The sequence below is a fragment of the Theobroma umbraticum genome, unplaced genomic scaffold (genome assembly GCF_002168275.2).
Source record: "Theobroma umbraticum cultivar Fairchild unplaced genomic scaffold, ASM216827v3 scaffold_204.0, whole genome shotgun sequence".
In the NCBI taxonomy this organism is placed as follows: Eukaryota; Viridiplantae; Streptophyta; class Magnoliopsida; order Malvales; family Malvaceae; genus Theobroma; species Theobroma umbraticum.
The window spans coordinates 4677665-4691717 of NW_018397267.1; the positions used below are offsets into that span (position 1 = coordinate 4677665).

Genomic DNA, 14053 nt, shown 5'->3' on the forward strand with positions numbered 1-14053 from the left:
TCATCTATATATATATATATGCTGGTGCTGCTATTCCTTATTATAAAACCCGATGCTGCATTGTCTTTGTTTATGATCTATGAGAGGCTATAAGCAGATGGGCTGATTGGTGGAGTAATTTATAGAGTCAGCCGTACGGTCCGTTGAACTTCATTGCATGGCCCTTGAGTTGCTCAGATGCATCCTACATTGATTAATTTCTTGCAGGAAATATATTCCAGTCAAACTCAGCTATGTGCTTTTTCTTTACAGTAATAATTAACTTGAAGAACCGACTCGAGGGAAGTTTCGTTTGTTCTATCAGTATAGCTTAATCTGATTAATTAAGCCATATTATTTCTTTGATGGAATGATTAATATGCCTACTTATCCCAATATTTGGTGTGCATTTGAGGTGCACGTGTAACTCCACATTGACTAGCTGCTCCTGCAAGTTACTGTAGATTACAAGTGATTCACACTTGTGTTTTTTCTTTTATTTATTTATTATTATTATTATTATTGTCTTGGTGCAAGCCAACGCTTTAACAGCTTCAGTTTCATGGTTCCACGAAATTGTCTTGGAGTGAACGGTGCAACTTAACGTCCTTATTTGAGCTGTCAAATTGTAGATCACTAACAATGATATGATGAATTTTGTATAAAGTTCTAACCGACGCAAACGATTGCAATAATACATGCTTTGTATATTTTCTACCCTAATTCTCCCAATAAATCAAATTTGTTTTAAAAAAATGAAAAACGAATAAAAAAATCAAATTTGTCCATTTTATATTGTTATGACCTATAATTAGAAGGAAAATCAATCTAGTTAAAAGTTAATTCAAAAATTATTCAAATTTTAAAAACTATATCAACAACATATTAGATACAATTTAATTCGAATTTGATTTTGTATTTTCTTTTCAATTAATTTATGTCTTTTAATTTTCACAATTCAAGTTGAATTAAATTTTATCTGAATTTGTCAATTTTTAAAAATTTAAAATAAATCATTTTTATTTTATAAAAAAAATACAATCACATAAGAGCTAAAACTGATATTGTTAATATCCAGAAGGAAAGTGACATTAGAATTCAAAGGGATTTATGTGGAGTATTTTGCTCAACCCTGTCAACGGCTCTTTTGAACTTCGCGATTCTAAGCATGACCCACAGCCATGAGGAAAAGAAATAGGAAGGAAAGAGAGATTACCTGGTTCTAAAGCCCATGAAACTGACATTGAAAGAGTGGCCCCACTTTGTCTGACTTTCTGAGACCCACCCCTGGTGACTGGTGTGAACACTGGGTTGGTACTTCGTCTACTTTATCCGCCCAAGTCCCTATGTATCAGAAAAATTGATGCCCACTTTCTCGGTCTGAGGCTCTCCATTCTTCAGAGCCCACTGGACTAAAACTTAGATCAAAAATCTTCCCTAATTGTTTGACTTATCGCTGTACGTGCTGTCGGTCCATAAGATCCATGGAGAAACTTCCTCTGCTTTCTTAAAGTTCTTCGGAAGAAAGTTCAATATTGGCAAACAATAAGCTGACAATGGTCAATGAAATCCAGAGACAGATAAGATTGTTAACAAGTTGAATTCTCGTTATTGAAGTTTAAACTATTTTTTACCTGAGTGCTTGATCTAAACTAATAAGGTGACTTTCGGTAGACTGCAGTAAGAAACATTCCCTATAATTAAATTAGAATGAAGCACATTACAGATTTATAGTGTTTGGTTGATATTTGGATAATGAGAAAGAAATCCCTCAGCACTCCTTCTCTTCTCTCTTGGAGGGGCTGCAAATTTTTATTCCCCAATTTTTCTTTTCTCCTTCCTACCTTCTTAACCTTCTTCTTTCCTTCCCACCTTCTTCTCCTTCTTCTTTCCTGTCTTTTTCTCTTTCACTTAACCTTGCCTTCTTCTCTTTCTTTTCAGTGTCCATTGGAAAAGTAGCTCATCACTGCATTTTTAGGTCAAATTTTACCACCAGATTTAAAAATTAAAACTTTGAGTTTCATGAAACTCTAATTCAAATTTTAATAAATTTGAAAGTGTTTTGAAAAAAATATATTTTTAATGTAAAAAATTGAGAAAAAAAACATTTAAACGGTTTAAAATCAAGAAAATTTACTAAAAAATTCAAAGGATTTGAGAGAAAAAATATGTTTGGGTGCCACAGTTACGAGAGAAACAAACTTCAAGCAGACTTAAAATAATATATCTATGTTTTCATCTATGGATAGATTATGTTTAAACTTTTAACAACGATTTAATAACTATCAATAGATAATGTGATCTATTGATAGAATTTTCTATTTATCAATAAATATTTCTTTAGATAAATTTTTTTATTTATGATTTTTATAAGTTTCAAGTGAAAATAAATATTTAGTAATTTTGTATATTTTAATATTGAAATAATTAATATAAAAATATTATGTTATTGTTTTCATGTTATTATTTATTATTTTTATAGCTTAAAGTTAGAAAAAATTAAATTTTATATTAAAATTTATAAATTTATTCAACTTATATATTTTTTATTAATAAGGGTAATTTTGTTAATTTATATTATATTTTCAATAAAGTATTTACAAATTAAATATTATCTTTAAATCCTCTCAACAATCACATATCTTATAATTATCACTTTTTGTAATTACATCAAATACTAAAAAATTATATTTTCAATAATTATATTCTCAATAATAATACAATTAAGAATCATATTTTCATTAATATATCAAATGCAAAACAAATTACTTACTTGTTATCTACTGAGGCATAACGTGGAAATTTCATGTTTGCAGACGTGGAATTCATATCAACAAAGCTGCTAAACATAAAGTATTAGTATCAGTACATGATTTAAATGAGCATTCAATCTTTGAATTTGACAAAAGGATATTGGGCATCATGAGTCTCTCCTTATTCAATGGCCTAGATTGAAGGCGTTTAATGGTAGAGTACTTTATGCGCCTACACGTGACAGTCTTACAACTATAAAATCTGCGTATGACTTTAAAGGGCAAAGCCTGGACCTTCCCTCACGCACAGGGCAGCTCTTAAACAAAAGGGTACAAACTCATTAAATGCCGCCATTAATGCTAGCTCTCCAATTTTCTTCATTCTTTGATACCTATCTGCGCGAATTAATTGAAGATTGTTGAAAAGTCTATGTCATCCTTATCAGCTGTAATAAAAAACTTCAGAGTAATTAACTCAGTCACAGGAGGATGATATTGTCATATCATAAGGATTGGCCATTGCCATCATCATTAACATTCATATTATAGTCCAAAGGATTTTTAATGTTCATCAATCGGACCATAACTTTCTTGAAGTAGACTGTTATATTTACTCTATTTTCTTTTAGTGGAATTTAACAGTTTCATTTGCTCTGCCTCTGCTTTTTCTTATTTCTCTTTCTTTGAAGCCCTCCTCTTTTTTGCTGTGTTTTTGCTGTTGGGCACTCTGGTTGAAGGCTTAGAAATGGCAGCAGATGTGAGTAGCTCATTGGTGAGGGTATTGAATGGACATATTGAAGAACAGCCTCAGATTCATGCTGGCAATTCGGATATTTTGATTACAAAAGATTTGTTGGGAAGTTTGTCCAAGGCTGCAACCAAAGAAATAGATCTCGAATTTAAGGTGAAAAATTCAGATTGATCTTCTCTTTCTTTTGCAACAAATTCCAAGAACTCATCTCTGTCATTTTAGCTCTCTTGTAGATTCAGTTCACAATTAATTTGCTTTACAGCCCATATAAACTTTTCAGGTCATTATGAATATTGAATGAATAACAGAGTATTTAATACAGAGAGGGTTCTTTACTCAAAATTTAATGTTTACTTTATGAAACATCGGACATCTTCGGAATTTTATTTCGCCTAACTACGGTTTTAATTGTTTGTTTGACATTTTAGTATCTTCCTTCCTGGTTATTTATTGAAGCTTTCTTCTCTGAAGTTCATGTTCTAAAGCACTTTTTGTTCCACACTGTTCCTTACCATGCAGCCTGGAAAAGTACAGACAGAAAGATGCAGATCACCAAAGTCACCATTATCAGCACCAGCATCTTCTTCTTCTCCAGAGGGAAAGAGCAAGAATCAATTGCCAAATTCATTTCAAGATTCCAAGTTTCAAGACTTGAACTTCCCTCCAATTAACTTCTTTGAAGACACCTCCCTGGACTTAAAGCTCCAGTCTTCAACCCCAAGCCGTTACCAGAGTGTCTGCACTCTTGACAAGGTCAAATACGCCCTGGAAAGAGCAGAAAAAGAAACCATGAAGAAGCGTTCATCATCACCACCACCACTACCTTCGTTGCCTGCAACATCTTCATCCACACCGGGAATGTTTGCAGCTGCATGCCCTGGTTGCTTGCTATATGTCATAGCTTCCAAGACGAATCCCAGGTGCCCTCGCTGCAATTCTATTGTTCCATCTGCCTTGGCTGTGAAGAAGCCTCGGATTGATCTCAATGCGTCATTTTAATCTCTTTTTTTTTTCTCTCTTTTTGAGCATTGATCAGAGATAATTGTAACTCTATAATCTATATTACAGATATAGAGTTACTGCACTTTTCAGTCCTGCAAACATATTGATTCTTGTAAATCGAAAAATATAGGTTTAGGTTTCTGGTTACTTTAGTACAGGGGACCATGATGATATCACAGTTGTTTTTGTTAGATTAATTTGATGTGTATTTGGGAGAATATATAGAAACTTTAGATCTCCTCATCGTATGATATTACATACCTCAAATTTTTGTTTCTTCCTTGATGCTTGGGATATATCTGGGAAATCTTTTTTTTATTGCCAGAACAAAATGCACATACCCAAACGCAGTTGTAGTAGCTTTTTACACAGCTAAAATGGGGCTGTTATACGTAACAATCTGCTGTTTTTATTTATTTTTTTCCTATTTTGGTAGGGTGGTGTTGAATGGAGATCCAGATTGGTAACAGTTCATATCTATATACCACAGGCATTTCTGCTTTTTAACCAAAACAAGTGTTTTTGTTTATTTCATGTGGATTTTGCTTAATTCAGCTTTGTATACGTGAGAGACTGAGTTATCATGTGCATGAATTAAGAACACACAAAGTCATGTTTATTCCGAACTTGATAGTTGTTGCTATCGTTTTTAATTGAGTGAAGAACAAGGATATGGGTTTAATTAGTTGTAGCTACTAATTATAAAGATTTGGCTAATACATTTTACAGCCAAGTAAAAGTAAAAGTAAAAGAATGGACTAATCGAAGGAATTTCAAAACAAACAAACATCGTTGCATGCATAAAGGCAACGGGAAGGGCCAGGTCTACATCCAACATTAAAGGTCTCAACATCCAAAAATAAATGTGGTTGAAACTCCATGTCACCCTCGCTGCGACTTTGGACAGTTATTCAAGCCCCACTTTGCATTTAATGCTTTTCCTTGAAATGATTCGCCACGCGTCGCCCTCTTCTGCTACCCTCATTTAATGCGAATGTCGTCTGGGCACGAAACTTAAGAAAGGGTTTGGTTTTTTTGTAACTTAAGACGAAACTCATTAATGGAAGACTTTGATTGATGGAAACATAAAATTGATTGCAAAGGCAATCATGGCAAGCAACTCATTTATTTTCTTGGTTCGTGAAATTTATTGCGTGGATTGGGGTCAAGAAATTGATTGGATAAAGGAAAGGCTGTCTTCAGAGCAATTAGGGTGCTTGTCTTCACGTGAAGGCAGCTCTTGGATTCTAGTCCTAGGGCTTTTCCCTACCCCATTTTCATCCCTTTTTTCACAATACATTGCATCAAGAAGGTTGCAAAGTCCGATATTATCTCACCTTGCTTCTAAAGAAATTCAAATTAGAAACCAAAGTTTGTCCCAACTGGATAGGATAATCTCAGCGGCCAGTTGGGTACGCGTCATTTCCATTTTAAAGTTTTGTTCAATTCCACATCATTATTATTATTTTTTGTTTAAATTTCAAGTTAATTAATTAAGATTCTAATATGTAATAATTGATCAATGGTATGACATATTTATAAAATATGATGAAATGGTCACATAATATTAATTAATTATTAATTTTAAAAATTTAATTATTTAATTCAAAATTTAAATTAATGAATTCAAATTTGAATAAATCATCATTCAAATAAGATAAAATTTCATCACTCTTAAATTTAATGTGTTTGATTCACGTGGTTATAAAAATTACGGAGCTTTTCTTGTGTATTTTGACAAATAAACCAACATATTAATTAGTTTTGATGTAGATTCTTCTTTGGAAGACAGAAAGGATTTGAAATTTCATACGATAAAGGATAATTAAGTAGCCCGCCCCTTAATATGCAAACGCGTGCTACATATATTGACGCTGATATTAATATGTTCAACAAATGATTCAAAATTGTTTATGTGCATGGAGAAGTCAATGATGAAGAAAATGTCATGTCTTACAGAAAACACGAAGCCTAGCCAATCAGATACGCAAAAATAAAAAGAAGGAAGTTCGGATCGTTGCGGTTCTCCTACCACGGGCACGGGAGACTTTCTGTCGATTGAAAAGTCAGAGATTGTTTTCTGCTATCGTTTTCGGTCGGCTGTGGATATTGCCGCCATGAATCTCAAAAACCAATTTGGATACTCGAGAAAGTAGTTGCTCTAATATCAGCCGGATTGGCGCATTCAAGTGCGCGTGATTCTGCCTTTTCCAGGTTTTGGCCGCCTCGCGTGCATGGTTCACCATTCAAAGCCTTATGTGCCAACAACTTCGGTCCTTGGTCAAGGTCGTCCAAACAATATAATCCTCATTTTCAAAGGATTAGTTTTTCCATCCACCCAATCCCACCACCACGCAATCCCAGCACCGGTGGGATTCTTAGCCTTGTTACATTTGTCTATGATTCACATTTTATGTACTTATAAATTATAATTGATGCCCACAAATTGGCCAAGTGTTAAAAGCTTATTTAAGCTCTTTTTGTTAGAGTTTATTATTAGTCGAAGGTCTATTTTAATTTGCACCGTTATAATTTAAGGTGGAGAAGATGCAAAAATTACAATAGTAGGAAATTTACAACTGAAAATTTTTAATTGAAATATTTTTGTTTTGTTAGTATTATTTTCAGAATTTTTACAGAAAATAAAATATTTAAAAAAGACTCGAATATGTTGATACATTCATGAAAAAAAATAGGAGACATGTACTGTAAAAATATTTTAATAGTATCAACGGCGAAAATATCAAACTATGATCTAATTAAAGTGTGTTTGCTAGGATGACGGACGTGTTCACACTCCGAAAAAGAACGTCCACCAGTGGTCCGTAATCCTGGTCATGGCTTCGGTCGCCAAGTGCCAACCCACACCTGGGCCTGCAAATGTAGTCCAAAATACGGCTTAGGAAAAGGATGTTCGTTGGACTTGAGCCCCAACGCTAGGTAGTTCGTAGAATATGATATTAATTATTAAGTCAAATATTTGAATGGATATGATATTGATCGGTTAGTTTTATTTATTATTATTATTGATGATTTTAAATTTAAAAATATTAGTTAGTTATATTTCATTTTTTTAAAAATTTTGAAATTTGGGTCAAATTCCTTGAAAGCCATATTCAACTGAGTTTTAAATGTCATGAAGGCAAACGGTGAGTTAAAAGAACTTGTACCCAACGCTCACCAATTGTGACATCAATTACATTGATAAATAACAAGTGGGTGTGGTGTATACTTTTCTTTTTCCCTAAATAGAAATGATAAATGTGTTAAAACTTTTGTGAAAGTGATATTTTCCGACATTATATCCTCATTGAAGAAGATACTGCTTTATTAGATTTGTCTTAGCTACTAGTACATCCCTCAATGCTCGTAATCAGTGATTCGGCGTTGGACAGCCCCCCACGAGTTGACAGTGACCAACATCAGTAGGAATATTAATTAGAATTGGGCATAACCATCATGTGCATGAGCTTAGAGCTGCGAGTTATTCCACTGATTAATTAAAATTAGCACAATATTTAGGACATAAGAGTCCATTGGTCATAATCAATCTTCTCATTCTTCCAATCTAGGGGACCAGGCGCTGGACATTTAGACCAACAGCATGGGCATCCAGCTTTAGCTAATATCTAATTTTAAAACGAATAATGATAAAGAATGATCACTCTTTAAAAGAATAATGAAAAGGATTAACATAGTATTATGTTATAAACACACGTAGTGGATCCATTCCCCCTAGACTAGATCATTTTATTTAATCCGGCAACTCAATACCAATATATGATGTAATATTTCATGCTTTAACAATCTTATGCTGCAACTCCCACTCAAAGCCCGTTGCTTCTTGTTTCCCATCACTAGCAATAGAGATCTCCATAGAGACGTCAACAGGTAAAGTAATAGTTAATTTTAAATCATTCAAATTATAACTTTATAAAAAATAAAATATTTAAATTTTATTAACTATCCGAATATTTTAAAAAATTATTACCCTAACTCTAATCTTAATATATTTTCAATACCCTATAATTACATTAATCAGTTTAAAATTTTGATTATGCAAAAAAATTATTAAAATTCAATTTATGGTATCCAATTATCTGAATCCAAATTCGTACTTGTATCCATATGTAATAATATTTCTCTTACATATTTTATATAATTTACTAATAATTAAATTCATAAAAACACACAAATAAATAAATTTAAATTTAAATAATTACAAATAAATAGTTCAAACATAATTAATAATGTTATAAGTTATAATTTTTATAATGTTAACATAAAATAGAAAGTAAATATGTTTATATTTAAAATATATATATATATACACACTAAAAGTATTTTAATATATATATGTAATACTAATTATATTCCTTTATAAATGAACTTAATATATATAAAATATATATATTAAAAGACATTACAAGTTAATTAATAATTATAGTTTCAAGAATGAATTTAATTAACTATATAAGTTTATTTTTAATTACATGAAATTTAAAAAAAATTAACTAGGTTTTAAAACTATTCTAATCTCACAACTTCTTTTAAGGTTTATATAAACAAATGTATATATATTATTATTAATAATTTTATAAGTTATAATTTATACAATGTTAACACAAAATAAAAAATAAATATGTTTATTTTAAAAAATATATATATATACAAAAAATATTTTAGTATATATATAATAGTAATTATGTTTCTTATTAATTAACACAATAGATAAACTATATATATTAAAAGATATTACAAGTTAATTAATATTCATAATTTTCTGAATTAAGTTAATTAACTATATGGATTTATCTTTAATCTCATGAAATTAAAAAAAAATAATTAAGTTCCAAAACTATTCTAATTTCAAAAACTCTTTAATTATATATATTATAAGTTTATATAAATAATGGTATATATATTATAATTAATAATTTTATAAGTTATAATTTTTTAATGTTAACATGAAATAGAATGTAAATATTTTTATATTTAAAAATATATATAATAGTAATTATATTCCTTTATAATATGATATGATATTCATATTATAAAAACATAATTAATAATTTAATACTTTTTTAATTTAAATATATTAATGTCATCACATTAATAATTAGAATAATTATACTTTTTATATATTTTTTAGTTTTTAACAAAAATAATTGTTTATAAAGTTAGTAAAAATTATAAATTTTAATTATTAAAATAATAATAAAATATTTATCAATGATAATCGAATTCAAATAACGAATACTCAAGCGATGGTAACTGAATCTTATCCAAACTTGATATGAATTGTGAAATCACTACTCAAACTTATTCCAAACCCATCCTAACCTATATAATGGGGTTGAATATCCATATATATCTTATAACAAGATACCTATTACCGTCCTTAACTAGCAACTTGAAAGTTCACCAATGGCACCATCAAGAGACTTCTTAAAACCACCATTGGAAATAGAAGTGTCAATATGAGTTGGCCAGGCCTGGCCCTTGTGGGTTGAGAAAATATGAGTTGGATTTGGTCAACTCATTTTTTACATGAGTCATCAAAACCCCAACCTAATCCATCCCTTACTAGTCCACGAGTCAGGTTGGGCCAATCTATTTTTTTTTAAATCATTTTTATAATTCTATCTAACAAACTTCCTATCAATAAAATTGGTTTATGATTTAATCTATAAATTGAATAATGAAAACATGTTATAAACAAATAAATTACATCAAATATAGATAAGTAAATAAATTATATAAATAAAGTTTTAATTTTTAACATAAATTACCATCTCATAAACATAAGTATATAACCAAATAATAGAAACTTTAAAACTTATTTATATCCTCCTTAATCCTCATCTTCAAATAAAATATTTAAATATTATTTAAATATTAATGATATTTCAAGATCTGAATTATTATTAATTTCATCTAATATTCATTGTCATAAAAAAAAAAGAGATAATAAATTTTAATTTAAACTAAAATTATTAACTTGACAAGTAAAAATTAAAAACATTAAAATATTTAAAGTAAGTAATACTATTAGTAATTAAATTATTAATTTTATATAATTAAATATATAAAATTATGAATTTTTTTTTTTTAGCTCACAAGGCTGACCCGTTTCAGTCTATCCCAACCCACTGATGAGATGGCCTGATTCATTTAGGCCCTATTCTATTATAGATCTAGATTTTGAAACTCAATCCACTTCATTTTAAATAAAAAATGAGTTCACTCAATAAGCTAAGCCCATTTTGACTGATCTGGCTGGAAAGATCCCTTGTGCATTGAGCCAAGCCGTAAAGTTCCTTTGATCTGTCCCCACGCTCCAACTGCACATATTCTCAATGTGGTTGAAGCTTCCTTGGCTAGATGGCTTAAAAGATGATAAAGCCTTATAATTGACAGTAGATTGCTCACATATAATGCCAAATCTGGTTGCCAATTGGGCGGAACAAGCCTTTCTCAATTGACATATTGGGCAGCTCTGGCGGATTTCACTGCTGGCCTTTTTGGCAACACAAAATAAGTTATCAGCCGAAGGCTTAAGCCCCGTCCCAACCCAACTCAAACCAAAGACCAAAGTTCAATGTAAAATTTACCTTTGCTCTTTTTATTTTTTCTAAATCAATTTTCAGTCATAAAAATATGTTCTGATCCTTTTAAACTTGAGATTTTCATTTCCCCTATGTGTTAAGGGATATAGATTTCAACCCTTAGCTCCATCATAACAATAAATTCAGCCCGTAGCAGTATTTTCATTACGCTTAAATGACTTATTTTGTATTTCATTAGAGTAAATCCTAAAAAACAAGTACAATTTGGGTTCCAAACAGTTAGTTCTACCAATTCACATAAACCATTAATGAGGAAACTTGTAGCTAATGGAAAAGACAAAACGTTTCATTTTCACTTTCTTACGCATATTTTCTAGGAAACCAAACAGAAACAAAATAGTAACGTCGAAATCCAAACACAATTTTCCCATAAAAATTCAACTTCTATTACATCATCGAAAAGCACAAAAACTGACGAGATCTAAAAATCATCTCTGTAAAAGACCACCTAATTCCTTTCCAAAAAAAAAAAACCCCACCCAATTAACCGCCAAAACCATAAAGGGTTCGGCCCTGTCTTTTCAAGGCATAAACCACATCCATAGCAGTTACCGTCTTCCTCCTGGCGTGCTCAGTATACGTAACCGCGTCGCGGATCACGTTTTCAAGGAAAATCTTGAGAACGCCTCGCGTTTCTTCATAAATAAGGCCGCTAATCCTCTTCACTCCGCCTCGTCGAGCCAACCTTCGAATTGCAGGCTTCGTGATCCCTTGAATGTTGTCTCTCAGTACTTTCCTGTGCCTCTTCGCTCCTCCCTTTCCCAATCCTTTGCCTCCCTTTCCACGGCCTGACATTTTCTACCTCTCAAAGCAAAATTTTGGTGGCTTTCTCTTTAACTTGGATTGGATTTGGTGAGGAAATGAGAGATATCCTGTGTATTTATAGAGTGAGAGCCTTTGATTTTTATCCGTTGGATGTTATTTTTAATCAACGGCTAAGAGAAACGATCCGTGTGATACGGTTTCCATTTGGCGCGGGTTCAACAGGAAGAGGAAGGTTTTTCCATTTTCGATTTCGGATTTCGAATTTTTTCCAAAGGCTAGTGGGGCACGTGAGATAAGCGTGATTTGAACGGAAAAAGAATTTGAAGGCCGGCCCGTGGCCCATTGGGGAACAACAAATTGGGCCTGTTGCAATTTAGATTTGGATCCTGTCACCGATTCGATTCATAAACTGGGGCCAGCTGTTAAAACCCGGCTCTGAGTCTGTTATAAAAACCCTAACCCTAACTTCGCTTCAGGGGTTTTTCTTTTCATTTCTATTCTGTAACAGAGCAGTTCAGAGCTTTGGTTTCTCTCCCATCATTTTCCACGATGGTATCCTCTCTTTTTCACTCCCCTTTAAATAAATGATACATTTATTATTGAATTGATTATGTGCACAGGAATTTTGCACATAGTTGTTTGTATCTCTTAAATCATTGGCATGGGAAGAATGTTAATATTTTATGTGATGAGTGATTAAATTTGAAACATTTGGTGGCAAAATTTTTGTGTTTCTAGTGAGTTGTGGCTTGAGTTTTTTAGGTGATGGGATGCACCAGTCAATTTAATCAAGAGTTGAGAAGTCAATTCTTACAAGTATTTAGGTGAATGTTATTCTTGCTTGAGTATAGTCTGATAAAGTGTCAATTTTTCTGCTTCTATTTAGCAATGCTTGAGGTGATTTAGGCTAAATGGCTTACACTACAGCCAACTTTTAATTCTCTTCTTGTACAGTTTTCTTCTGTGCTTTCTTGGTTTTAATTTGCTTAGGATTAGGATGAGCAAAGCTCATATTCCTGAGAGCCTTAAGTCATCAGTTTTTATGGATTTTGGCGGAAATGCTGTATTATGTGATTGCATCAGCCATCAAATGTTGCAACCATTAATCATTTGTGTCATATGTTCGAAATTTGGGAACCATGTGTTGCATATGATTTGAAAATTGTTCCAAGAACATTGCTTTGGAGGGCGCAAAATTGTCATTTCGTTGATAGATTTGTGTGAGAAAAATCAAAACTTCTGTATTGTAGGTGAACGTTCCTAAGACAAAGAAGACCTACTGTAAGAATAAGGAGTGCAAGAAGCACACCTTGCACAAAGTCACCCAATACAAAAAGGGGAAGGACAGTCTTGCTGCTCAAGGAAAGCGTCGTTATGATCGCAAACAATCAGGTTATGGTGGACAGACAAAGCCAGTTTTCCACAAGAAGGTAAAAGAGTTCTCTTTGATGACTTGTTCACCCTTGTGTGAATATGACTGTTACTGTGGGAAGAACATGAACAATTTGTGTACTACCATTATTTTAATCTCTTTCTATTCCATTTATGAATGGATTTCAAAATATTTTCTAACAGGCAAAGACTACTAAGAAGATTGTGCTGAGGCTACAGTGCCAGGCTTGCAAGCATGTGTCACAACACGCCATCAAGGTAATTAACTGCAAAACTTGTGCATTAGCTAGCCATTCTTAGATAGCCTTACCTCATTTGACAAATGCTAACTCTTTGTTGATACTGTTTCTGCAGAGATGCAAGCACTTTGAGATTGGAGGGGACAAGAAAGGCAAGGGGACATCCTTATTCTAAATGAATCATTTTTGTCACTATCTTATTGTTTCGCACTTGTTGTAACTGAAGCCAGCATTGAATTTTGTTGTTTACATTGCATTGTTGCTAATTTGGTAATCTCATTCCTAATGGTGTTTCCTAATCAATTTGATTTGATGGTATCAGTTTTTATTAGGATTAAAATTTAAATGTGATTTATATTTTCTCCAAGAGTTCTAGAGACACCGGTAAGTTGATTTTGCTCATATTTTTTTCCACATCATCCATTGGAGATAAGGAAAGGTTTTCTATAAACATCTGGTAAAAATACGGCAGGCATACTCACTTTTTGTCAAATATTAAGAGAACGCCATAACATCTTGTCGTTGACGCGTTCGAGAATCCTT

At 32.0% G+C, this 14053-nt stretch overlaps 3 protein-coding genes across 4 annotated transcripts; 2 read left to right on the top strand and 1 right to left on the bottom strand.

Annotated features, from left to right (window-relative positions):
• The first annotated feature begins 2924 nt into the window (after positions 1-2924).
• LOC110424746 (uncharacterized) lies at positions 2925-4770 on the top strand. Of its 2 annotated transcripts, XM_021439403.2 has the most exons (3): positions 2925-3062; positions 3422-3636; positions 4003-4770. In XM_021439403.2, the coding sequence occupies exons 2-3, from the start codon at positions 3478-3480 to the stop codon at positions 4480-4482; spliced, it is 639 nt and encodes a 212-aa protein (XP_021295078.1). In that variant the 5' UTR covers positions 2925-3062; positions 3422-3477; the 3' UTR covers positions 4483-4770. The 2 variants fall into 2 exon arrangements, with proteins under 2 accessions (XP_021295078.1, XP_021295077.1); XM_021439402.2 differs by lacking the exon at positions 2925-3062 and having other exon boundaries at positions 3069-3636.
• Positions 4771-11459: 6689 nt separating this feature from the next.
• LOC110424736 (histone H4) lies at positions 11460-11985 on the bottom strand. The gene has a single exon (XM_021439391.2). It carries the CDS (start codon positions 11907-11909, stop codon positions 11598-11600), a length of 312 nt encoding a protein of 103 aa, XP_021295066.1. The 5' UTR covers positions 11910-11985; the 3' UTR covers positions 11460-11597.
• A 174-nt stretch (positions 11986-12159) lies between these two features.
• On the top strand, positions 12160-13813 carry LOC110424735 (large ribosomal subunit protein eL42-like). Its single transcript, XM_021439390.2, has 4 exons — positions 12160-12431; positions 13130-13309; positions 13455-13529; positions 13626-13813. The coding sequence occupies exons 1-4, from the start codon at positions 12429-12431 to the stop codon at positions 13683-13685; spliced, it is 318 nt and encodes a 105-aa protein (XP_021295065.1). The 5' UTR covers positions 12160-12428; the 3' UTR covers positions 13686-13813.
• The last annotated feature ends 240 nt before the right edge of the window (positions 13814-14053 follow it).